This window comes from Mesocricetus auratus, unplaced genomic scaffold (assembly GCF_017639785.1).
Source record: "Mesocricetus auratus isolate SY011 unplaced genomic scaffold, BCM_Maur_2.0 Super-Scaffold_100676, whole genome shotgun sequence".
Taxonomy (NCBI): Eukaryota; Metazoa; Chordata; class Mammalia; order Rodentia; family Cricetidae; genus Mesocricetus; species Mesocricetus auratus.
In genome coordinates, this window is record NW_024429266.1 from 18,450,893 (window position 1) to 18,478,483 (window position 27,591).

The window sequence follows — 27,591 nt, forward strand, 5'->3', positions numbered from 1 at the left end:
CATCAACCTCGCAGAGCAGCCAGTATTTACAGAGCACTTACACACCAGCACCAGGTACCTATTACCCATAATTTAATCAAATCTTTAACATAAGGCAAGAGAGGGGATACTCTTGGACAACCAAGGAGGTTAAGGTTTAACTATGGCCACAAGACAAAAGAACAGATTCATATGTGAAGTTCTGAGGTGACACACTAATGTTTGTCCTTCCTTTCCATTCGACGACATCATAAGTACCTCAGGACAGACGCGGCTAGAGTTGAAAATCATTTCTAAGCAAGTCTCTGAAGACATGCCTGTCACTGTGGAAAGGAGTCCTCTAACTCAGTAAGGGATCTGAAGCTGAAAACAATACTCTCAAATATTAACAGCAGCAGATCCATGCTGGCCTCTGGAAAACGGGCCACTACTCTCTTAAACTTAGGCTGTTCCTAGAAAATCATGTTTCCTGGCAGTGAAGTCACTCACCTCTGTGTGTGTGTGTGTGTGTGTTTAACTGCCAGGACTACTTAGAACCTACATGGGGAAGGGAATAGGTCAGATAGGGAGAGAGACTGCAGTTATCTGCCTTTGGATTGTATCATTGGTAACAGTCCCATGAAGACAGAAACATTTTATTTGTTTATTTGTTCTATTGTACTGAAGACTGAACCCAGGGGCTTGTACAAGGTAAGCTAGCCATGTACTTTGCTATACCCCAAGCCTTCTTTTGATTATTTTGAGAGGAGGTCTCTCTAAGTTGCTCATATCTGCCTGGAACTCACTCTGCAGCCCATGCCACTCTTAAACTTATGATCCTTTAGTCTCTACAGTAGCTGAGATAATGGGTATACGCCAGCCAGCTTCATATCTTCTTTGAAATGTCTGCAGATGATGCTAAGTATATAATCATACTTTGAGAATTTTCTAATATAAAGTATATCCTGAATAGGAAGGCAACTTGCCAATGCTTATAGGAAATGAGGCCCAACTTATTAGTGTCCCCCTTAATCTTCCAGTCAGTTATTCCTAGCAGGGTCAAAGGAAGAGATTCTAAAAAGCCTCCGAGCAGCTTTGAACTGTTAAGCAATCCTCTCTGAAGTCTCAAAACTTGTTAGTCTGCCATCCTGTACCAGGTTTCGGCTCTACACATTCTATCAGTCAAGGACAAGATGAGAATGCCTATGTTCACAGGGAGCTGTTTATTCTAAACCATTAGTCTTTAAATTTTCTTCCATCTCAATGAGAAGAGTGAAAACTTGTCACATTAGTGTATAGTGGTTTAGGGCAGCATGGGAGGGAAAACAAAACAAACAAACAAAAACACCCCTTCCCTGTCTGAGAGGTAGAGGTAGGATGATCAGGAGCTCAAAGCCATCCTCAGCTATTAACAACCTTAAGACCAGCCTGAGCTAGAATACCTAATTAACTGTCTAAAAAACAAAGCAAAATACCATTAGAAAATAGGAGAACCATAGTTTCCTTCATGGAGTTCTATCATGTCTGGAGATGTACAAGGTCCTAATAGTGCTCCGACAGTCCGAAGTGATGGAAATTAATTTCACAGGGCTGTTGTCTCCAGGGAAGGAGAGGAGCTCATTGTCAGCAAAGCATAACAAGATCAAGGGCTGACTGTGGCACAGTCTTCCAGTGATTTCACTCAGCAAGTCTGACAGAATAGAGCATTTAACAAATAGGAAAATGAAAACTGTGGGCTAGGGAGATGGCTCAGTGTATAAAGACCTCGCCATGCAAGTATGATGACCGGAGTCAAAACCTACATAAAGCATAGTACAACAGCAATTACCTGTGAACCTGGCATTCCCATGGCAAGGTGCAAAACAGACCACTGCATCCACAAAGTTCATGTGCCAGCCGCCCTGGCTTAGACAGCAGCTTACAACAGTGTGGATCTGCTTCCAGCAAGGTAGGGAGCCAAAACCCAGGATACTCTCTGATCTCCACAAGTATGCCGGGACATGTGTATACAAGCATTCACATATGCAAATGTGTAACATGCACAACATATAACAACACACACATATAGTACACATACACACACGATAATAAATATTGCAATATTTCAATTTTTTCATTTAATTTTATAAAAAAAATCTCAGCATACTCTTATGAACTATATTCTTAGTATAAGGCAAACAAAATTATATTTTTCCTCTGTTTAATCTATCTTTCACCTTAAGTCATAGTAGAATTCCCTGTGCACAATGAAAATGAAGCACAATTTGAGATCTAGAAAACACATGAAAAATGTTTGGCCAGGTCTTGGAGTTTCTGATGGAGTTCACTCCCACCTCTGCCAGGGGCTCTTTTCTCATCAAGCTGCCCCAGCCATCAGAATTTACATCCAGATATTAAGCAGATCTCTCTCTCTATAGTCAAACCTTGATGGAAAATGCCTGGGGGTTGCTTTTAAATATTGCAAGTGTTCAGAAAACACTTGTGCAATTAAAATAAGAAAGAAGTACAATGTTTCAGCTCAAGTCGTTAATAGGTAATGGAATTCTAGTCTCCAATGATAGGTTTATTTTCTACCACTATCCACCATCCTCCATTTATTTACTGTGCTATATCCCTAGTATGTACATGTGTGGAATATTAATTATAATTAATCTACATGTGTGGATGTTTAATATCTACCCTCTGGTCATGGTGAACTACTAGTTAATCTAAAAATGCCATAGTTATTCAATTTCTTCATATTACATATTCACCTGACATACTCTTGGCCCTTAGGATCAGTTGTTGGTACCTCTTACCTAAACATATCCAGTTTGGGGGTCAATTGTCACTGTAAAGCAAGAGGGCCAATTTTCCCCCCAACTTCACATGACCCTTCTCTATAGAAAATATTAATGACACAGGATAAAAGTAAGAATTTAGAGGAAACAAATGAATATTCAGGTATAGTTTAACTATCAGATAAGGAAATCATTCCCTTAAGGCTGTGGTTCTCAACCCTCCTAAAAGGTGTGACCCTTGAATACAGACTCCCAACCATAACATTATTTTGTTGCTACTTCGTAACTATGATTTTGCTACTGTTATGAATTGTGATGCAAGTAACTGATATGCAGGATATCTAATATGTGACCCCCAAAGGGGTCACAGGTTGAGAACCACTGCCTTAAGATATATGATTCCTAATGAAGACTTGAACTGCAAGAGCTAAGTTTTGAAATGTCTGTCAGGCAGCATGAAAAATGGTGGCAGATAGCAATAATAGTGCCTTACATTTCTTTAGTGGTGTACCTATGTCTCTGATTGTAATTCCTGTTCACTAAGGCCGAGAGTGTCCTATTCACTTAGGTATTCAGTGTTTCAGGTATAGAGGAACCAGAACTTTACACAAAAGAAAGTGTTACTAGCTGCAGCCATGATTATGAATTTTTTAACTGTCATACTCCAGTGGTAGATGACACAATACTACAAAGGACTCCAAAGCCCAAATTATAGATCTCAAAGCCCTTCCTTGTGAGATAAAATATATTCTCCTATTTGTGGATAGTTTATCAAGAAAGAAGGAATTGCTGGTACAACATACCATGGTATGGCTTAGAGCTTAAAAAATTATTTGTATGTACTGTTCTCATACATAGACTAACATTCAACACACATAAGAATAATTTTCAGGCAGTTAATATATAAGGCACTGGGATATTTCTCTAAAACATTGACTACCATTCTATTCTTAGCTGTAGTATACCATTTTTCACAATATATCACTCTAGCTAGTACTTATCATTTTAAAAATTGGTATGTGACTGCAATTTTTTAAAAAACACAAAACCCTGAAATATAAACGTAAAGGGTCATTTAGAAACATTATTAAAATCAGAATGCAGATAGAGTTCTTGGAAAACTTAATTACAGTCAAATCCAAATATTAAAAAAACATTAGTCGGGAGACAGTTGGCATAACTGAGTCATTCCAGTTGTGTTAACTTTTGTTTAATTTAAAGCCTTTGTGGAGCCAAAGAGATTTGTGTGATGCTAAAAGGTTGATATTGGGAAGTATGCATTAGGCTTCCCAACAAAGAAAAACACAGCCAGTGGGAAGGAGAAACAAAACCCTCAGATACTCCAGGGTAAAACAGACTCAACACAACGACTTCATGTATAGAGCAGCATGCTGTGAGGCCAGGGAAACACCACCGTATCACTGTCACACTAACCGTCAACATCACTCAGCTCTCTCTGAAGCAGACCTACATCACGAAAGTTTGGCTACTATTTTAAGGAGTTGGAATACTCCAGTCATAATTTACTGAAGTCTCGAAATTCAATCAATGTTAATTATAGCCTAAAACTACTGTTTGTCTGTGAGCTTCAAGAAAGTCATATTAATATCTTCAACATACACAAAAAAGAACAAACATTTTGATTAGAAGGAAAACCCTAGAAACTTCCAAAACTAAATTGTCTCCCTTTCCCACAGAAGAGCCTCATCTATAGCATCATTATGGGTTCAGAAGACAGAGAGGGAGGGCGGAGAGAGAAGACACACAAATTCTACTTCCAGAGACCTACATGCAGTGAGATGCGGAGATGCATATTATTTCCTTTTTACAAGCACAAGAGCAAGTGTGTGTGTGTGTGTGTGTGTGTGTAAAATCATACATATAAGAGAGGAAGGCACAGATTTAAGAAATATTTAAAGGTAAAAAAATAGCAGAGTTAGGCCATGAATTAGCATGCAAGTATGTAAGTAAGTGATCTTTCATGAAGAAACAAACTTTAGAATGTACTGAGGAGACTCTTTTGAACATAATTGTGAGAGTTAAATGAAAGCCATTTTGAAAATGATCTCCAAGGTTATAGACCCATAAAATTGCTCACAGTGACTGCTATGTGGGTAGGAATAAAGTAGACAGGGAAAGGAAGTCATTGATGTCTAAAGCTTGGGTGTCATGAGGACAGACATACAAGCAGAGTGGCTCTCACAGGGAAGAAGGTAATCTTGATTTTTCTGGGCATAGAATGGCAGGAGGTCATTTATCATTTATTAGTGGCTTTCCGTCAGGTACTATATAGTGGTTTAAATGTGAAATGTACCCCCTGGATTCATGTGTTTGAGCACTTACCCCAGATAATGGTGCTGTTTGGGGAAGTTATGGAGCTTCAGGGAGGGAGGTATACCCTTTCTGGAGGAACTGGGGGTAAGAATTAAGGTTTTATAGCCTTGCTTGACTTTCTATTAGCTTGCTGCCTCCTGACTGCAGGCATGGTATAACCTACTTTGAGCCAAGAAAGACCCTCCATCAAGACACTTCTTGCCAAGTATCCACTCATAACAAGACAACCAATGCCCGCTTGTAGAATGAGTGTGTGGATCAGAGTGATGAGGCATCAGGAGGGCAAGCCATTCTTTAGCTAAGTAGTAAGTTAGTGGCCTGTATGGGATACATGAAACCCTGTCTCAAGTTACTTGGTGCTTCACTACCATGTTTATTTTTTCATATTTTTAAGAATCAGTTAAAATTTTACGTTGAAAATAGAAAGAATGAGTAATACTATTTACACTGCTGTTTAAAAATTATCCCTCTAACTGAATTCCTTGTTACTCTCTCCTGCCACCACTTTATACATAACTAATTTTGCTTTTTCTTCCATGAACAAAGGAAGCCCATGGGTTGCAGCGAAAAAGGATATAGTGTGTGTCTTTCTAATGGGTAGTTGGTTTTCTGTACTTCAGATTCATCAGCCATACTCACAGAACTGAACTCCTGGATGTTTGGGATTTTTGTTTATTTTAAAAATTGTATAACTGTGATTGACGTAGAACATGTTATATAATTCAGGCTAGCCTCAAATCTATGATAATCTTTGTCTCTCTGCCTCCTGAGTATGGGAAACAGATATGAACAACCATGTCAGGCCTGTAGGTATATCTCTAATTAATGGTTTGATTGAAGCCTCAAGGTGATAAGAAGGCTGAACAGTAATAATTATCATAGAGCCTTGAAAAAATTATTTATAAGCTCAACTTGTCCAAATGAGTGAAAAAGCTAACTCTCCAAAATGGCTTCAAAGGGTTATCATTACCCACAGAGACAGACAGGCAACTTTACACTAGAATAAAAACACCATAACTACAAACAAATCTGCTTATTATAGTTTACCTATGCTTTTAAGTATCTTTAAATATGACCTTTAATGACAAGTATAATGGTATCATCATTAACCATAATATTAGCAATGATTTAAAAGATTGATCAAAGAAAGGATGTAGCTCAATGGCAAAGCATTTCCTGGGGAAGTTCAAAGCCTTGGGTGGCCAAATCCACAAATATTTAGGATTTTTACAAGTAGCATCAGACTAAATTTTATGAATAGAATGGTGTATTCCCTCACCTGGAGTCTAAAAGTATTTCCATAAATCTTTAAATACTCTCAAACAGGTCCTAATATACAGTAGGCAAAGTGTCCCACAAAGGGAAGTTCAATGATGGCCAGCGACTAAATTAGATACCACAGTGATTGTCCTTTAGGAATGCTGTTTCACTGGTGGATTCCATTGTGGTACAAAATTAGTGGTGCAAATTCTTCATATTAAAGCATATTTTCTCCAAAGAGGAAAATCTCCTGTCTGAGTTTAGAAATACAGAAATATTTTGTATGTGTTCTGGGAATTAAGCATGGGCCCCCATCTTTGAATGTTTCAACTATGTGACACTGAGATCACACTCAGCACAGTATAGTGGCAAAGGGCTGAGAAGGACTAAAGAAGTTTGAAGACTATCAAGTTCGCAACTTGTCATCTGTCATCAGAACCAAACCAGATGTGAGGACAGACTAACTGCAGACACCTTTTTACTGCCCCCAGACACTGCTCAGCATCTCCAAGAAACCCTGCCTTGATGATTTCCTTCTCTGTATTTCAGAAACAGACAACCTCGTTGGTGAGAATATCTATAGATGGCTTCAGGGTGGGAAAACAACATAAAGGAAAGTCTATCAGCATTAAAGAGGAGGAAAGGTGCTTGTGACCAAGGCCAATGACCTAAATTCAATTCCCCAAGCAGACATAGTGGAAGGAGAAAATCAGCTTCTGCAAGTTGTCATCTGGTCCCGACCAGATGCAGGCCCGTGCCCATGCACATAGGCACATGGGCAGACTCACAGATAGACAGACCGACATACACATATAAGTAAGCACATTTTAAAAGGGTGTAGTGTAGCTGAGCTGTCTCCAAAAGTTATAGATCCCTCCACTTATTCTAAACTTGAAAGCCATGAAGGCAGGTAATAACATATTAGAATAGTAAAACCAAGCAACTAAATGGATGTCAGTTACGAATACCATTACCATTCTGTTTGTTTGTTTGTGTACTTCAAACTACCTCTATCTGGCTCTTGGACAATGGTGACAGATTCTGCAAAATACCTTTCCTCCTTATCAAATATTTCAGTGATAGGTTTCCACGGTGAAAGGGGAAAAGACTGGATGGAGGAGCATGGAGAGAGCTAAAGGCTAGCCTCCAACAGGCTGCTCGTCTTCACAACCAAATCCTGTTCATGGCAGTGTCTAGTATGCTTACAGACTCAAGGCAGCATCACCACATCCCTCAAAAGTATCTGTGTACCCAGGCAGAGACCTGCCAGCCAGAATCACAAACTCAGCTCTCAGATGCTCACTGGCATCTGTGAGATGACATTGTCTGGATGCCCCCAGTCCCATCTCACCAGGGTCTGCTCTCCCAAGTTCTTAGGGAAGCATCTGCAGCAGAAGTATCCTCTCTGGGAGGGTTAGGTCCAGCTCCCTGGGGCACTCCCACTAAAGGTGTCTGCTCTACACTAACTTCAACCTCTCTTGACTTCCTGAATTCCATGGATGATGGTAGTTTCTTACATTATTTTGTCTTTTTTTTTTTTTTACTATTTTGACCTTTTAATATGTGTTAACTTCTCTATGTTAAATTACATCTATTAAAGTAGTATGGTTTTAGTTTTCCTTAGTTTACTCTGAAATAGTAAAAGCAATAACAAAAAATAATAGATTATGTTTCTGTAAGACCTTAACAGTTTTCTGACATTAGTAGTTAATTTTATTTTTACTATTACCTCCTAAATAATATATGTTCGAATTGTTTAACCAAAACTTGCTTCTCTTTCATATTATTCTTTTTTCCTCCAAGAAGAGTATTATATTTTTCTTCTTTAACATAGTTTATTCTTTTAATTAAATTTCTTGTGTTATTTAGCTATGTTTACTTTTGAATTTGGCAAGTTATATAATTTCTTCATAAAGAGCAGAAGAGACGGAACAATCACACATTTTAAATTAGTGGAGCCTGGATTACTCGGTTTCAACTCTAAATCAAGCATATTCCTGGATGGTTGCCTAGGTTTCTTTCTTCTGAAATAAGTTTATTAACCCCATCTTACACATGAAGGAAACATATAACATGCACACTAAGTATAAAGAATAATTAAATGAATACCCATATATTCAAATTACAATTTAAGAAATAGAAAATACCAATATTTTGAAAGAGGCCAGTGTATTCCCTAATGACCCATTACCTTAGGCCCAGTGAATTCTGTTGTTTATTCCCCTACTTGCATCCTCGCCCAAAAGACTTAATGGTTGCTTATATATTGGAACTTTACAAGCTCAAATCAGAGGGCTTGTTATTTTTCCAATGCCTTTGTTTTTCTTAAGATTGGTAAATGATTTATGTACTAGTAATATAGCAAACACAGTTCAGTAACCTTTCTTGTTCAATATGATGTTCTTTGAAAAAAGATGTTGGATTTTGTTTGACTGCTATCCATTTGAACACACTCATGGGGCTTTGTTGCTCTGTTGTGATATGAATAAAGTTTGTTCATGCCCAGTGGAACCTATCTGTGACCCAGGTTTCAAGCTGAGAGATTTCTGCCGCCTGAGGCTTATTGAGATTTTGACACAGTTTCTCCAGAGACTGCTTCACCTGACAGAGACACTGGGCACAAGGTGTCATTTGGAGTAACTGTATCAAGAAAAAGTTATAGGTAGCCAGAAGAAACCAAAATTGCTGGACAAGACATTTCCCTGAGCTAGGAAACCTGACTCTCATCCTGAAGGGCAGGCACGGGAATCTTCAGATAAGAAGACAGACCCAACTCAATGGATATTTTTATAGAAATGCTAAGGTGAGGTTTGGGTGATTTTCTAAAATGTCCAAGTCCTAACACATTGTTGCTCAGTTTTCTCAGAAGCAAAAATAAGAGGGCTGGATGGCAGATGAATAATTTAGTGGAGACAGCACATTTGTCATTAACAAATAATCATGTTATTAATTCAATTTTACCTCATGAAGAGCAAATGCTACTGAATATTTACCACAGAGTACTGTAATATCTTGTTTATATGTTTAACACTTTTTCTATGTCTGATTAAAACAATTTTCCCTGGAGGAAACAAGTGTAGACAGGCTGTTTGAAACTTCTTAAATTTGATTGTGTAAAATAAATCAGTTAGGGTGCTGGAGCGATGGATCAGCAGTTAAGTGCACAAGCTGCTTTTCCAGGGGACCCAGGTTTGATTCCCAGCACCCACGTAGTAGCTAACAACCCCATGTAACTCCAGCTCCAGAAGAACTGATACCCTCCTCAGCCTTCCATGGGCACTGGGCATTTATGTAATACATAGACATGCATGCAAGCAAAACATCCATACACATAAAAAATACATAAATCTAAAAGCAAAATGAAATAAATTAAAACAGATTTTTAAAGGCTATACAGACTAAGCTAAGGATAATTTTTTAAATTAATTTATTTAATTTTATGTGTGTTGGTATGAGGGTGTCAGATTTCCTGGAACTGACTTAGTGCCAGTTGTGAGCTGCCATGTGGGTATTGGGATTTGAATCCGGGGCCTTCCAGAGGGCATTCAGCGCTCTTAACCACTTAGTCATCTCTCCAGCCCCCAGTAGATACTTTTTAAATACTATAACTTCATCTAAAATAATCTCCGATTTGACCTTAATTTAGTTTTTCCAATGTATGTCTACTCACATTGAAACCATTCCTAAAAAAGAGAAGTAACTTCATGCATCACTGATACATACATATTTCTGATGGCTTTTTATTCCTCAGAAATTGGACTTACAGTTTGATTCATAAGATATCTTCCCTTGTACCCAAATCATCTTCTCTATGAAAATTATCAGATTTTGAAAAACAAGGGATATTTTTCTTAACTCTCAGGAGTTGATATCATTTTGAGCTAGGTTGATTTTTATAAACAGCAGCAGCGGCAGCAACAACATCAACAAGAAACAGTGATACTGTTTCATGAACTTGTTTCCTTGTAAGCTCAGAGGCCAGTCATGCCTGTGTTCCTAACACAGTACCAAGCTTGCATTTCCCAAAATCTGCTCAGATGTGTTTCACTGACCACAAAAGCCACCACACATTCTGTGTGGGGAATAAAAAGGTGCTCTGTGGTAAAATAAATGAAAGAACTACTGCAAATCACTGCTGTAAAATACTGTGAATTCCTTTCACAATTAAACTTAACTTTGCAGTTTCTGTACTTATTTGGCCATAACCCCCCTCTTCTGGTTTTGATACTGCATGGCCTCCCAGAGATGCATGTGTCGGAGGCTTCGTTTCCAGCCAGCAGTCTCAGAGGACATTGCCCTCAGAATGATTTCATGAGCTCATAGCTGAATGGGCTACTGACAATTGAAAGTCTTTGAAGGACGCGGGTTACTGGGTGCATATTTAGGAGAGTGTATCTTGTCCCCAAAGTCATCTTCTGTCTGCTATCCTTCTGGCTGCCATAAAACTAAGGAGGTCTTGGGAAGCTCACTCACATACTTCCCATTTCTATGACATTAAATTAATACAGCCCATCGACAAAGAGGGGAGTTGTTAGATAGAAAAATGTTACAGTTGTTGATCAATGGTGCAGCTCTTTGAATACATTCATCTTTCCTCTATAAAAGCCATACTCCTTCATGGCTGCAAACATTTGCTCAACCTCCTATGGTTTTGAGATATTGCTAATATGATCCTCCAATATGTGGTTTTCTGTAGCTGGGACATTTCTCTAGAAAACACACAGTCAAGAGATAGAGCAGAGAGACTCACTGACTGCTCATCATTCAAGTCCATTATCTAACGTTTGTGCTGCTGGGCTCTGAGACTTAGGAAAATCTGCTCTTTTCATGGTTCCATATATCTAGAGGTTCTAAAGAAAACCCATGTGCTCATATATCAAGTGTTTGCAATTATGTGTGTAAGTACATGTGTGAACATCTCTTTGAAAGCATATGTATGTGGAAATTGTACATCTGTGTGCATGTATGCATGTTTGTGTATATACATGGATTTGTTTGTGTATGTGTATTATCTGAGTACTCACACGCAAGTGCCTGTGTACTTGTATGGGTAACTACACACTTACTAATAATATCATTCCTCTTATTAATCATCTGTAAATGATGAAATCCTAATTTTCCAGAATGAAGTGTTGATGGAAGTATGAAGTATTTCTCAGCCTCTCCAGAAATGCCCCTGGCACCAGATCACTGCGTATGTACATTCTAACTAAACAAAGCCATAATTTTTGAATTGTCATAAACTCTATAATAGGAATTCTTTTGTAATGCTTTAAGAATTAATTTGCTTTTAACCATCTTTTAAGAATGTATGCAACGTATCTTGAACATACCCAACCATCACTCCCCGCCTTACAACTCTTCCTAGAACCCTTCATCACATCTCCCTCCCCAACTTAAATATATGGTTCCATAATTTCCCACAAGAAAGAACTAGTTCTTACATAATTGTGACACTCAAATAAGGAAAAGCTATCTTTCTTGTTTTTAATCAATAGGCACCTATACATAAAGTTGGAATGAAACATACATAACTAAGAAACAGTTTTGTAGCCCTTCCAATAGCAGTTACTTTGTTTTGGGGTACTGATCATATCTCACTAACACCTAATTATACCATGTGAATATATAAGAACTTCAAGAAAATGTTGTATTCTTGAAATCCATCTAAATATATATGTAACTAGAACATAACTGCCATAAATCTGGTGACAGATCACGACCCCTTTGGGAAAATGCATCTTCTATTTTGGGACTGGGTCTACTAAAACCTAAATATAAGCCGGGCAGTGGTGGCGCATGCCTTTAATCCCAGCACCCGGAAGGCAGAGGCAGGCGGATCTTTGTGAGTTCCAGGCAGGGCTGGGCCAATAGCCTCCAAAACAATACAGAGAAACCCTGTCTCGTAAAAACCCCCCAAAAAAACAAAAACCAAAAAACCTAAATATATATATTTTTAATTTCTGTGCAGAAGTGACTAGCTTTTTTTTTCAATTTGGTAACACAATATCAAATGAAAAATGCTATGTCGTCTTATTTGCTATCTGCCTAAACTTAATATAACTCAAAAAGTGATTGAAATAGGTTCTGAACACTAAAACAACAATAAATGGCACAAAACAGATGGAAAAGATGTTTTTTAAAAAAGTAAATTTTGAAGCCAGGTGGTGGTAGTACATGCCTTTAACCCCAGCACTTGGGAGGCAGAGGCAGGAGGATCTCTGTAAGTTTCACAACCTCCAAAGCCACAGAGAAACCCTGTCTTGAACCCCCCCAAAAGAACCAAAAGCTGAAAACAAAAAAAGAAAGAAAGAAAAAAAATTTGGAAGACTATTTTCTTGCAAGTAAATGTTACTAATAAAAGAAATGTGAGGAATTTCAGGTAATCACTTATCAAAATTATACGATGTTAGGCTTTGTTATTCACAATACAACAGTAAACACCTATGTGTTATTTAATCTCCTATGCACAGGAACATGTTTTGTTTTTATAAGGGCTCACAAATCACAGAATTTTGGGCAAGCATATCAAAGGAGAGCAGGCAAGAACTATTAATCTTTCAACAATGACAGGATTTGTGTCCAGCCATGATATGGAGGATATCCAAAGATTCTTGGCTACAAAATAAAAACAAGACGTGAACTTGTTCCCGATGAAATGAACTGTTACTCAGATGGCTAGGAGATGATTGGATAACTGAATTTCCAATGCTCAACTTTTTGAAGCAATAAAAAATAAAAATACTGGCATATTTTTCTTTCGCTGTATGTAAAAAGATCAGCTCAACGCAGCTCCTGACTGCCTGACTTGTTTTAAAGACCCTTAAAAGTCTATCATCTATCACTGAGAGTGCACCTTTAAAAAAATGTAAGTTCAAGGTCATACATTACCTTTCAGGTCTTTCTTTAGCTTTCTGAGATCTTTCTGGAAGTCTTCGAACTTCATCTGTGAGGCCTGGAACAGCTCCTGGGGCTCTGCCAGTGGGAAGACACACTGTTCCTTGCCAGCGTCCTAATTAGCAAACGTGATTTTAAAACAAATCAGTGTGAGAAACAAAACACATTGAGACAGTAGAGATGGCAGCAACTCCAACAAGACAACTGGGAAAACACTAGGGAATCACCCCCACAAAGAAGAATAACAGCCCATAGAGGTGACTGAGTGTCCTAGAGTGCTTCCTCTGCCGCCATCTAGGACCTGAGTTCAAATCTCTGCCACTCATGCGAAAAGTTAATCAGGGTTGCATGGGCCTGTGCAGTGGGGGTAGAAAGAAGATGATCTGAGACCTCATGGGCCGGCAATGAGCACAGCTGAAATAAATGGCAAGCTCCCTGTGCAGTGAGAAACTGTCGAGGAAATTAGATGGAGTGTGCAGAAGAAGGGGCCACAAGTCTTGCTCTGGCCTCTGCATCTGCACGTTTGCGCAAACACACCCACACACTCATATGCATGCATCATACACACACACACACACATAAATGCAAAAAAGAAAAGAAAATCAAAATGAGAAAAGTATGTAAAACTGGTCTTACCTCATCAAAATTTCGAAGATAATATGAAACGATATATGACAAAAGGCTTCTGCTGTTGTCCTAGGCAGAAAGATCAAAGTCAGTGACACATATTTTAAGATTACGTATTATTAAGTGTACAGTGTAAAGTAAACTTCAGGGAGCACACTTATCAACTTGGAAATATTCTGAGTGGTTTTATAGTCTACAGTGCCTCGGTCATTGTATTTAAAGGGCTGGATGACAGATTTTTTTTTTCTTCCACCATAAGTGCCAAGAGGAAGCGTCACTGTTTAAGGGAGAAGCTCAGATGTAAATAGGTTGCTATTTTCATTCCCCTCCATCAGAAATTTAATTCGACATTTTTATCTTTTATTTAATGTATTTTGAAGTTGCTTAGTACTTTTTGTTCTTTTAAAGTATATGCATGTGTTTTGCCTGCCTGTATGTGTGTGCAATGCATGTGTGCCCTGAACCAGGAAACCAGCAGAGGGCAGTGGATTCTTAGGAACAGGAGTTACAGGTGGTTGTAAGCATCCCTGTGAATACTAGGAACAGAACTTGGCTTGTAATTCCATATAAATAATCTCACCAGTACTACCATAATAAATAATTCTTGGAAATCCATTAGCACTTTGACCAGAGAAATGGGAAAGCATTTCAGATAAGTGGAGACTTCTAAATTGCCAGTACACATTATAATTCAAGGAATTAAAACTTATGCTACTGCTATTAAAGATAATGTATATATCATTATTTTATTATTTTATTATTGGGTATAATTATTTTATACCCAATAGTCTTTAAAAGTTTTCAAAGAATACTATTTTGCTTCTTGCATGGCACACCTAGAAGCATTAATTTTTAAATTAAGCTTTCTGACTTGCTTCAACTAATTAACAGATGAGTTTAAGAAAGCCTAGTGCACAATCTGAATTCTCTGAAATGTTTACTCTGTTAAAATACAGGTTGGATGTATTTTGGTCTGTATATTTTGGTGACAAATTTGGTCCAGAATGACCTTGTTACATAGTGAACTACACCCTGGCTTGATGCTACTCTAAAAGTATATACTAATAACCAACAGGTAGACTTCCAATCAGTTGGAAGGTGAAAGTTTCTAAAACATGGCTATGTAAGAGAAATGTCAACTGCTTTGATTCAGGCTTTCTGAATTTCACATCTGGCTATAAATATAACCTGCACTCTGTAAATGGAGTTCTTACTTGGTTTAGATAATAAAAAGTCAGAGTCAGATATAGGGGGAAATGCTGAGAGATCAGAGAGAAGGAGCAAGCCACAACACACCTTATCTCCTAAGTGTCTCAGCAGAGAAGAGAGCAATTTCCTGTTTCTCCCTGCTTATATCCTGTTTCTGCCCAGTTATGTCATTTCTTGTCTGTCTGTACAGACCTCCAGGCCTCTATGGTTAGCAAGCTCCATTCTGTGACATCCAGATAGGCTTTATTTGTACAAGAAAGATATCACCACAGCACTCATTTGAATGGGGGCAGAGCATTTGGAACCATCACTAAACTGTAATATTACCAGGCCCCAGAACTTTCTCTCATACAAATAAATCTTGTTAAACTTAACTTTCCTCAGAGCTTCTGTTACAGGTTCTAAGCATGAGGTTTCCTGTACTTATGAAAAGAATAATGCCACTTAGTAATCAAGTTGCATGGAATACAGTAATATGCCCATTAAAGATTTCCGCACCAGACAGTATTTGCTTGTGGCTCAAACAACTTGAGGGCTATTCTTTGTCCTAAATTGTCAATCAATGAAACAGCAGTACATGAGTCAGTTAGTAAAACATCTTTTAAAAGCTTGCCTATAGGCATAATGAGAGAACATTCTGGTTGATCTGAAATTATAGTCTCTATTCTATAAATACTACTGAGGAGTAAATATACTCACATTTGCATCCTTGAGAAAGTTTCAATTCAAAAGATCTTACAAAGTATTATGAGAAAACAATATATTTTGCTTCTTGTCTTCAGTATTTTTAATATAAGTTATTTTGTGATTATTGAAATGAATATAACATAATTTACCAGAAGGAGGAGGTAATACAAAGCAAAACTGAAAATACAATCCATCTTCATAAGTAATTCTATGCAGTTATGGTTTATCAGAATATATTTTGGATCAATTTTTATAAGCTGAATATTATATTGACTTCTTTATTCTCAAATGTTGTTTGTAAAAGGTGTTTCAACCAACATCTATTTGGAAAATGGATCTTTTTTTAGCACATATGATTTGCTACATCTATAAATTAGAAGCTTGTTTCTATGTACTGTTTATAATATAAATGCAATAGCACTTGAATATGCATGTTTATTTGAGTATACCAGAAAGCCATGAAAATTAACTGATGTTACTGTGCAAGAGAAAACTATCAGAGACTATAACCTTAGCACTAGGGAAGCTGAGGCAGGACTGCGTGGAATTTGATATCAGCTTGTGTTACTGAGACCAAGTCTCAAAAACAAACAACCCCAAAACACAAACTGAACTAACAAAAAGATTATTATTCAGTTTCAGACACTTAGAGACTGGCATTGCAGACACTTAGAGAACAATGTTGAATGATTCATGCAAACATGGAGAACCAGAGTCCTGACTGTTTAAAAAGACCAGAAGCTGCTGTCTCATGAGGACAATGACAGCATGCTGCATCTCTCTCATGAGGACAATAACAGCACACTGCATCTCTCCCATGAGGACAATGACAGCATGTTGCATCTCTCATGAAGATGACTGCATGCTGCATCTCTCTTAGGAAGAGGATGATTGCATGCTGCAACTCTCATGAGGACAATGACTTCATGTTGCATGTCTCTCATGAGGACGACAGCATGCTGCATGTCTTTCATGAAGACAAGGACTTCATTCTCTCAGGATGACAATTTCACTTCTACAATCATTTATTCAAACCCACCTTAGTGTTCTTTTGGGTCAGCAATTCTCTTTCAGAAAAGCAAGACTCTTACTTTCTAAATTTACCATCTCTGATTTTCATCTGTGGGTCATCCCTAACCTTACCTTTCTAATTCTACTCATCAGTGTTAATCCTAAACAGTAACAGCAAAACCACCCCCAGAGAAGTAGGATTACAAATAACTGTATCAGCCAGATGCTGGTAATGTGCATGTATAGTCCCAGCACTTTGAAGGCAGAGGCAGGCGGACTTGAGTTTAAGGCCAGCATGCTCTACACAGCTACTTCCAGGACAGTCAGAACTACACAGACAAGCCCTGTCTAAAACAAACAAAACAAAACAAACAACCTCCTACAAAAACCAAAACACCTAGGTCTGCAATCAGACTTAGGCATTGCCATACATACAGCAGAAAGTGGGGTCTTCTTTTATGTTTCAGCTATGAGTTACTTTCATTCACATTTGGTTTGATTTCTATATTGCCTAAAGAAGAAGAGACAATGGGCAGAGGATCTAATTCACTGAAAGTGATTAGTCCTCAGTTTCAAATCAAACTTCACCCCTAAAAAAAAAATCAAACTTATCAGGCCTGATATAAGAAGAAATACTTAGTTTTATTTCAAAACATTATATTATATACTCATTAAACCTAGGACTCACAATTCCTTTAGGAAAATTATCACTTCTTGAAACTACAGATACCCAGATGATCTACTTTTACCTGGCTAGGAAATTATGGAAGTTTTGTCAGAAATAGAGGCTCACACCTGTAGAACCAACAACTTTGGAGAAGTGACCTAAAAGAATCCAGAGCTTAGGGTCATCCTCACTTACATAGCAAGGCTGAGGCTATTCTGGGCCAAATAAAACACTAGTTCAAAAGTTATATAAACATGTGTTCATGTGTATGTGTGAAACTTTTGACCTCAGAAGGGAAAGGGATACTTACTTTATCTTGTTTAAAACAAAACCCATTTAAAAACAAAACATCCTCAATTTGGTGCTACTGTTAACACAAAATACTTACGCTGCTTTTGACATCCTTTAGTTTGGGCAGAATGTCTAGTCCAAAGCCATCTGCCTGTCCTCGCGTCTTGTTTCCAGCATTCATGTAGTTCCCAAAGGCTAGAACCAAACCCAGGACTTGCATAACCCCTGGTCCATTTTTTAATGTCTATAAGACAGGATGGCAAAGATTTTTTGTCTTACACACTGTTTTATTTGAATCCATTTAAAATCTATATCAAGTTAATCATATTATGCTGCTAGCTTTGAGTGACAGGCAAACTATGTCCTTCCACATTACTCTTTATACTTTAAAAGCAGCATCTCAAAGTTACCTTTACCATAGCATGCCACCAACAGGCATGAGTACTATTGTAGAAGCCATGAAAGGCCATCTGGTCTCCAGACAAAGAGAATTTCCAGTAAATAGTATCACGTTTATTATCCTTAACTGCTTCAATGTTAAGAAAAATACAGATTTCTGGCAAAAGCTGCAGAATCCCAAAAAGCAGTTATAAAGACTGAACTCCAGATTTGGGCTTGCCACCCACAAGTTCATGCTCTCCACTCCCAGAAGCCTGTCTGTCTACAGGTTTTTGTGTCACTTTCTCTGAAAGTGTCCCTGGTAACAAACACTTCTACTGATTTTTGATAAACTGCTTTATTGGTCCTTCCAGCCAAAAATTTATTGGTTGCATTCAGAAGAACATTTACTTTCCACAGAGTCAAATGACTATTCCAAAAATCATTTGGGTACAATATATATTAGGGCCATTTCAAACAAACAACCAAAAGAGAAATAAAGGGCATGCCTTCAAATCACTTCCATTTGGAAGTCTGGTAGCTGAGAGAATATGGAAAATGGGGCTTTGGTTTTGGTGAAAGCCTTGGTATCTGAGATCCTAGGAGACGAATTGAAAATGGCCAGCATCTCAGTGTGATCCCACTGCCCTGTGAATACGACTAAACACATACTTATTCCTGGAGCCTGGTCCCCATAAGTCCCTCATGTGTGATTGCTATCCCTTGAATTTACAAGTACTTCAAGTAAACAATAATCATATAAATAAGTAAGGACACGACTGAACACAATTAAATACCAAAACTTGTGTGCAGTTCTCTGGCCCAGAACCCACCTCACACAACTTCTGTAGCAATTCCAGTTTGCGACGAATTGAACAAATGCTCTCTGAAAACGTTGACTGGAAGAGGATGCAGAAGACTCGCTCTGAGAAGTTGGGGATTAGTGACAGCTCATACAGGAACCTAGACAGACAGAGGCAAGGAGGCAGAGCAAGTGTAAGCCACCCAAACAGTGATGCTTCCTTTATAAGCAACATGCACTCAGGGCCCATCACTTTCCCCTGCAAGCAGCCCACTCGCAGCCTTGATTGCCCTCCCTAGACACACTTACTGTTCAGGTTTGTCAAGAGATTTGGCATTTTCCTTGTCTTTGGAAGATCGACTGTGCTTTTCAATTTTTTCCAGTTCATCTGACTGTGCTCTCTGGAAAAACAAAAGCCAAGTGTTTTTTTCTTTTTTTAATCTCTTCAAGGACTTCCTTTAGATAATGATAATTGCAATACAGCAGAATTCTCTCTATTTTAATTTCTTACCATCTGTTTATGTTAAAACTTGACTTAATATGTGAGGCATTTTAAATCGTAAATATGTGTAATAAAATCCAGATCATGCTTAAATCCCCCCACATAATTCTATTGGCTATTAGTGATCTGAAAGATATTTATTAATTAAAGCATAAAATAATATTTTCATTAATTTGTCTATTTATATTACTTTCTAGAAAGCCATAATTTTGTTTTAACATAATAGTGCTCATTCAGATTTCAAACAAGTTAAATTTGGAAGTAATTTGATGCTAAATATCCTTAAAAATATCTAACTATTGCAATGACTGTGTATTGCTTTTGTTGTACTTGGAGAAAAGAAAAGTGCAATTAAACTATTAAAACATGGAACAAAAATAAAAGATTTTCATGCTTTTGTTGAACATGACTTTTTGATACAAAAATAGCTCCAGCCATATTTTGCTTTTGTCTTCTTCTATTCCTAATAATTGTAAGTTACAAATTTTGTTATTTTTTTCTTAATGGGAAAGAATCATCTTCATTTTTAATACAAGTAAAGGGTTTACAGATTCCGTGAATCATATACTTATTTCTCCTTAGAAAACATTGGTATCAGTTTTATTTGTACTCAGACATAGTTTTACATATCACAAAGATGTATCCAATGAACCCCGACTGCATTGTCTACATGCATCCCAGAGTCATATATATGGTCATGTTTTTAGTTAGAAAGGAAGTCCTTAAAACTTAAAATCCCTTCAATACTGTAGTTTGTTAGAAAGGATGTGTAAGACTGAGTAAAGATATCCCCAGAGAATGTGCAGGCAGCATCCCTGATAGTGAACCGCTCTATGTCATTTAACTTGCTTTTTCAGAAACAAATGTTTTCAGTTGATAGACATAATATCTAACCTCAAAAAGAAGCATCTTCAGCTGATGACAGGTGGTCAAAGAGGGAAGAAAACAGAGAATTTGATACTTTTTTCTTTGGGATGTGATGTATCAGGAAAGGTGAATTCTGTCATAGGTTTATATAGAAGTTAAACTCCTTTCGGAATTTCAGGTTGTATGCAACTTCCACACTTCCCTGGCTTATGAGGAACTTATAAAAGATATTTAGAGGGTGGATGAAAAACCAATTATCTGGAGCTAAAGAGATGGCTCAGTGGCTGAGAGTGGGAATTGCTCTTGCAGAGTACCAAAGTTCAACTCCTAGTACCCACACTAGGCAGTTTATAACTGATTGTAACTCCAACTCTCTCCATGACATAAGAACCTTCCACTAGGCCCTACCTCTGCACATTTAGCCCTTTGTAAGGGACAACCAAACTCTATCCAAACTGTAGCACCAGTCAGTTAGGCAAAAAATAATAAAATAAAAAGGATTTCAAAATATATATTGTTGAGTCTCTGCTGCTGAACTTCAACAGGCAACACCATCAATACCATTAGTCACTCACATCTGGGAAAAGCTTGCCTGACACAGATACACCACTGTAAGGTCCATTGGAGTGTAAATGTCTTCAAAACTGGAGAGCTCTTCTGCACTATTCTTGAGAGAGATCTTTTAGCTACAAGAATCACAAACCTAAAGGATTTGCAATCTTTTGGCCACCCAATTGTGTGGTTCTTGAATGGGAATGTTGTAGATTACACTGTATTGTCACAATATCAGGAAATTGGACACATCTGCCCCTGTTGAAATGTTAAATACCATCTTATTGTTATGGAATTTGACCCAGAGCTTTTCCCTGGGATATGCATTATGAACTTGGGTTAGTACACTTGGTTTCACCAAAGTATCATCTTGGGAAGCATGCCCCAACCTCATTGTTCTCATTTTAATGAACTTTCCCCCAAGATGACAACAAATGAGAGCTCCTGTTTGCTTTGTTTCCTTCGTTTCATTCCTGTGCTTACCGTGGTATCTAGATGATGATAGTGATGATGGTGATGATAATGATGATGACACAACACACACATAACTTTTTAGATTGAAACTTAAGCTTTCTGAGAAAAACATCTTGTATTATGTATCTTTACATCCCACTAACTAACATGGTTTGTGGTATATATTTATCAAAGTGTAACTTGGAAAAAAGAACAAAGAATAGGAATTTAGGCAAGAATTAAATGGGGGAAACAAACAACCAATAAAAGGCAGAAGGTAGCTTTCTGACTCGGAGAGTAACTCCAGAGTTTCTATTCCTATGATAAAAACTATGACCAAAAATCAAGTTGGGGAATAAAGGGTAGATTTGGCTTATATTTCCATATCACAGTTCACCACCAAAGGAAGTCAGGACAGGAACTCAAACAGAGCAGGAACTGGAGGCAGGAGCTGATACAGAGCTCATGGAGGACTTCTGCTTACTGGCTTGCTCATCATGGCTTGCTCAGCCTGCTTTCTTACAGAACCTGGCTCAAGGGATGGCACCACCCACAGTGGGCTTTGCCCTTCCCCACCAGTTGCAAATTAAGAAAATACTATGTAAGCTGACCTTATGGAGGCATTTTCTCAAAGTAGGTTTCCTCCTCGTACATGACTTTAGCTTGTATCAAGTTGACATAAATCTAACCAGCACAGGGAGAGAGAAGGCAGGAAACACGAGAATGAGAGGATGAGAAAGAAACGCTGAAGGCAAGATAGGCAAATAATGGCAACTATCCTAGTAGTATTGTGAAGGCCCTTAAGAGGTCAAATCTCTAAAATAGATACCTGTGCATGCCTGAAATGGAATCAGTTCTGTCGAGTGTCAGCACACAAATAAGTACGTACAAAAAGAGGACTATACCCAGCCAAAGTCTGTGTGAATTAAGTCATCGACGTCCTCACTTAGTGCAACACCATTGAGAGCTTTTTCATGTATCATATAGAAATTAGTGTGAAAGTACAAGAATGCAGTCTACAATGTACTAGATGTGTTCCACAATGTTACTCTAATAAGCCAGGTTGTGCTCTTTTTAATTATGTCTAATTGTTCCTGGCCCATCATCCTGGATTTCTTCTTGGAAAATATGAAGAATCAAATAAATGCCTGGTGTTTTTATACCTACTGACTTCTCAAATTTTTACCCTTATCTTCAATCATACAAATTATCTCAAACTATGACTGAAATCTGTACCACAACCCAAACTGGATGGTTTGGGTTTTGTTGGCAATTCAATGTGCTTCTTTCTGTGGCCCACAAGTTTGTGGTAACCACAGATGCTGGGTTTTGGAAGAAAAAGAGGAATTTGGAGGATTTATTTATCTAAAGGTATATTATTTACCAGGCATTGCACTAGACAATGGAAATTCTCTCTCTCTCTCTCTCTCTCACACACACACACACACACACACACACACACACACACACACACACACTTTTCAAAGTGTTCGAAGTATGTCAAATGGTGTTCCAGAGGGCACAGATTTAAACTCCTGAGGTCCCTTGGAGTATATATGCAGTACTGATTTTGAAAACTCATGATGCTAAATATAAATAATCTTAACAGTTATGTTTGTTTAATTTAATTTCCTTATTCATATCTGTTAAATACAGTGCAAAATAGACATGCATGTATGAGGAAAGAGGATAAGTACCCAGTATCAATTAGTATCCCAAAGATATAAGTAGTCTAAGGGATATACAAAAGAAATACAAGGTCTGGCAAAAGCCTCTCCAAATTTGTTTGTTCAGATTCTTTCCAATTTCATGAAATTTCTATATTAAATTTTGCCCCCTTCCTCAAAGACCAACATCTGTTATTTCTAAATATTCTGGACAATATTGTACTGATTTATATCTTTCTCATGAATTTAACACCACACCTTCTCTGAATTTCTCAATCTCTGGTACTATGCTTCTCCTTTATGAATTATTCCTAACAATGACAGGACATGAATCTTTAGTCTGTATTTCCAATTTTAACCAATATTATTGTTCCATGTAGGCAACACTTTCTTAACTTTATCAACATCTCTAAAATCAAACTCATATTATCTTGTTCCCAAGTCTTCAATGACCTTTATTGAATACCTGAAACAATGGTCCTACCCAGAGATCTGGGAGGTCATCTAGATGCCTCTGAACCTTACTTCTATACCCAATAAAGCACTGAGTCTCACATGCACCTACCTCTATTACCATAATCCTGGTCCTAACTACCATGATCTCTCAACTTGATGCTTCAATATCTTGCCTTCTCCATACTCGTGCAACCATCTCTGGCTCTCTCACACTCAAAGGTATTTGATTGTCAGCGATGCAAATAAGATAATGCATGCCCTATTAAAAAGTCTTTGATGATTATTCATCATTCCTACATAGGGTAGACCTCAGCATTCTTTCAAAGCCAATACGGTCATCTCCTTACTTACATCTTGCTACGTATATTCCATTCTTTTTTTTTTTCTATATTCCATTCTTAATAGCTTCCTCCTTGTTCCTCAAATAGATTGGGTTCTTATGCCATCAATGCTGTTACCCCATACACAAAAGGTTGCCTACACTTCTCTCTCTCTACATCTACACATGCTTGGTTCAGATTCAATCTTTATAGTTTGGGGAGGCCTTTCTGAATCCCCACCATAGAGTGACCCCCACTTAATAAATCCTCCCTGGAGAAATACACTTATTCAAAGTCTGCGGTCTGCAATAGGAAATCAGATTTATAGTAGGAAAATAATTGCTTGATGCTCATCAATGTATTGATAGCTCAGTACATATGCCAAAAAAAGCTGGTATTTAATAAGTATCTGGGGTAAGACTAAATTGTATTGCTCTCAAGTTTCCTAATTTATTATTTTTTAACTTAAATTAAAATTAGAAACAAGGTGGCTTCACATGTCAATCCCAGGTCCCTCTTCCTTTCCCTCCCTTCCTCCCATGTCCTCCCACCAACCCCCCCCCATACACCCTCCTTACCCAGGGAGGGTGAGGCCCTCCGTGGGGGTGTCCATAGTCTATCATTTCATCCAGGACAGGGCCTAGAACCTCCCCCAATAGTCCAGGGTGAGAGTGCATCTCTCATTATGGGATGGGCACCCAAAGTCCATTTGTATGCCAAGGATAAATGCTACCCAAAGCCCCATAGATGCCTAAGCCTCCTCACTGACACCCACATTCAGGGGATCTTGATCAGTCCCGTGCTAAATTTCCAGCCATCAGTCTGGGATTCAAGAGCTACCCCTTGTTCAGGTCAGCTGTTTCTGGGGGTTAAACCAGACCAGTCTTAAACCCTTTGCTCATCAGTCCTCCCTCTCTGTCACTGGGTTCCTTGAGTTCAGCTCAGTGTTTAGCTGTGGGTGTCTTCCTCTGTTTCCATTAGTCATTGATTGAAGGTTCTAGGCTGGCACTCCCATGATCTATGTCTAAAATCCATATATGAGTGAGTACATACCATGTTTCTCTTTTTGTGACTGGGTTACCACACTCAGGATGGTTTCTTCTAGCGCCATCCATTTGCCTGCAAATTTTAGGATTCCATTGTTTTTTTTCTGCTGAATAGCAATCATTGTGTAAATGTACCACATTTTCTCTGTCTACTCTTCAGTTGAGGGGCATCTAGGTAGCTTCAAAGTTCCGGCTCCTACAAATAATGCCACTATGAACATAGTGGAACAGACGTCCTTGTTGTATGAATGTGCATCTTTTGGATATATGCCTAAGAGTGGAATTGCTGACTCTTGTGGTAGATTGATTCCCATTTTTCTGAGGAATCTCCAAACAGATTTCCAAAGTGGCTGTACAAATTGGCACTTCTACCAGCCGTGGAGGAGTGTTCCCCTTTCTCCACATCATCTCCAACATAAACTGTCATTGGTGTTTTTGATTTTAGTCATTCTGACAGGAGTAGGATGGTATCTCAGAGTTGTTTTGATGTGCATTTCCCTGACGGAGAGGGATGTTGCACACTTTCTCAAGTGCCTCTCAGCCATTTTAGACTCTTCTATTGAGAATTCTTTATTTAGTTGTGTAGCCCACTTTTTAATTAGATCCTTTGGTGTTTTGGAGACTTGCTTCTTGAGTTCTTTGTAAATTTTGGAGATCAACCCTCTGTCAGATGTAGGGTTAGTGAATATCTTTTCCCATTATGTGGGCTGCCTTTTTGTCTTATTGACTGTGTCCTTTGCCTTACAGAAGCTTCTCAGTTTCAGGAGGTCCTATGTATTAATTGTTGACTTCAGTGTCTGTGCTACTGGTGTTATGTTCAAGAAGCAGTCTCCTGTACCAATTCATTCAAGGGTACCACCCACTTTCTCTTCTAAGAGGTTCAGTGTGTCTGGATTTATGTTGAGGTCTTTGATACACTTGGACTTAAGTTTTGTGCAAGGTGATAGACATGGAACTATCTGCATTCTTCTACATGCCAGCATCCAATTATGCCAGGACCATTTGTTGAAGATGCTTTCTTTTGTCCATTGTATATTTTTAGCTTCTTTGTCGAAGATCAAATGTTCATACATGTATGGGTTAATATCAGGGTGTTCGATTCAATTCCTTTGGTCTACCTGTCTATTTTTGTGCCAATAACAAGCTGTTTTCAGGACTACAGCTCTATAATAGAGCTTGAAGTCAGGGATGGTGATGCCTCCAGATGTTGCTTTGTTGAAAAAGTTGTTTTAGCTATCCTGTGTCTTTTGTTTTTCCATACACAGTTGAGTATTATTCTTTCAAGGTCTGTGAAGAATTGTGCTGGGATTTTAATGGGGATGGTAGTGAATCTGTAGATTGCTTTTGGCAGGATTGCCATTTTTACTACATTGATCCTACCTATTCAAGAGCATGGGAGATCTTTCCATTTTCTGATGGCTTCTTTAATTTCTTTCTTTAAAGACTCAAAGTTCTTGTGATACAGGTCTTTCACTTGTTTGGTTAGCATTACTCCAAGGTATTTTATATTTTTTTGTGGCAATTCTAAAGGTGATGTTTCTCTGATTTCTTTCTCAACCTTTTTATGGTCTGCATATAGTGGGGCTACTGATCTTCTTGAGTTGATCTTGTATCCTGCCACTTTGCTGAAAGTATCTATCAGCTGCAGGAGTTCCCCGGTAGAGGTTTTTTTTTTTTTTGGATCACTTATGTAAACTATCATATCATATCATATCATCTGCACCTAATTTATTTTTAATGTCTTATTCTGCTTTCAATTTAACCATTTCTTTCTGGAATAGAAAATATAATTATCAGGAGTTGAAAAGTAGGGGGCAGTAACACAGGTGTTAGGCTGTAGAGTAATGTACACCAACACATCTGTAATAATGATCGTGGGCAATAATCTGATTTTATACTGGATGATGTCTGGAGGAAGTATGCCTTTCTCAGGGAAATGAGATATTCTGTAAAAATGGCCCTTCAAACTAATTATTCTCTCCACTCAGCATCAACAATCATGCCCCTCCTGTAATTCTCCTCAAGTGTGCTCCCCCCGCCCTTTTTAACAAGCCCTTTCCTCTAGGCCACGTCTTCCAGTATAGCACTAACACTTTCTTCTTTCTGATCTAAACCTCACACTTACTTCTACCACCAGTAGCCCTCACTCAGCCCTCCCCCCTACCACACTTGTCCACCTTTTCTTTTCAAGCACAGTGGGAAAGATAGCCTATGGTCCCCGGAGATACAGGTCTCCTTGGACATCACAACCTGGCTCTGTGATTCAGAACAATCCTCAGAGCCCAGGAGACCCAAGTGCAAACACTTCTATCACCACCAGGTGCATTCAAAATGGGAGACTGACTGGTGTTTGGGGAAAGTGAGGGAATACAACCATAGATACATGTATACCTTATTGAGAATCATTGCATAATTGGTGAAAAATCATGCCGATCTTTCCCAATAATTTTATATAAGTATCAAAATACTCAAGAACTCACATTTCTAATGAAGTCAAAAGTCCAAAAAATTATAGGATATATTTTGTACTAATGATCACATGGTCTAGACATCCACAGTAAACTCAGCTCCAACACAGGAAGGCTTTCATTGCACAGTGTTTCAACAACTCCAGAGATACAGCCTGCAAAAGCCACATTAACTAGAAGGCCAGTGTGGCCCTGTCTGCATGATGGCCTGGCAATATCAAGACAGGTGAAAATCAGCCATAGATCTCTTCACCACTTCACAAAGAAGGCTCTTCTTAATGGGTTTAATTAGACACGAGCATGACTGGGCCCAGACAAGAGCAACTACAACACAAGATTTCAGATAAATTTGGGAGGTT

General features: G+C 38.2%; 1 protein-coding gene across 1 annotated transcript in view; it reads right to left on the reverse strand.

Moving 5' to 3' along the window:
- Positions 1-27,591, reverse strand: part of Fmn2 (formin 2) — a 297,720-nt gene that overhangs the window by 110,746 nt on the left and 159,383 nt on the right. The window contains exons 9-13 of the mRNA XM_021231917.2: positions 19,211-19,302; positions 18,933-19,062; positions 17,819-17,965; positions 13,866-13,925; positions 13,224-13,344 (exon numbers count right to left, since the gene is read on the reverse strand). Coding sequence (XP_021087576.2) covers positions 13,224-13,344; positions 13,866-13,925; positions 17,819-17,965; positions 18,933-19,062; positions 19,211-19,302 — 550 coding nt within the window. The remainder of the gene's footprint in view (positions 1-13,223; positions 13,345-13,865; positions 13,926-17,818; positions 17,966-18,932; positions 19,063-19,210; positions 19,303-27,591) is intronic.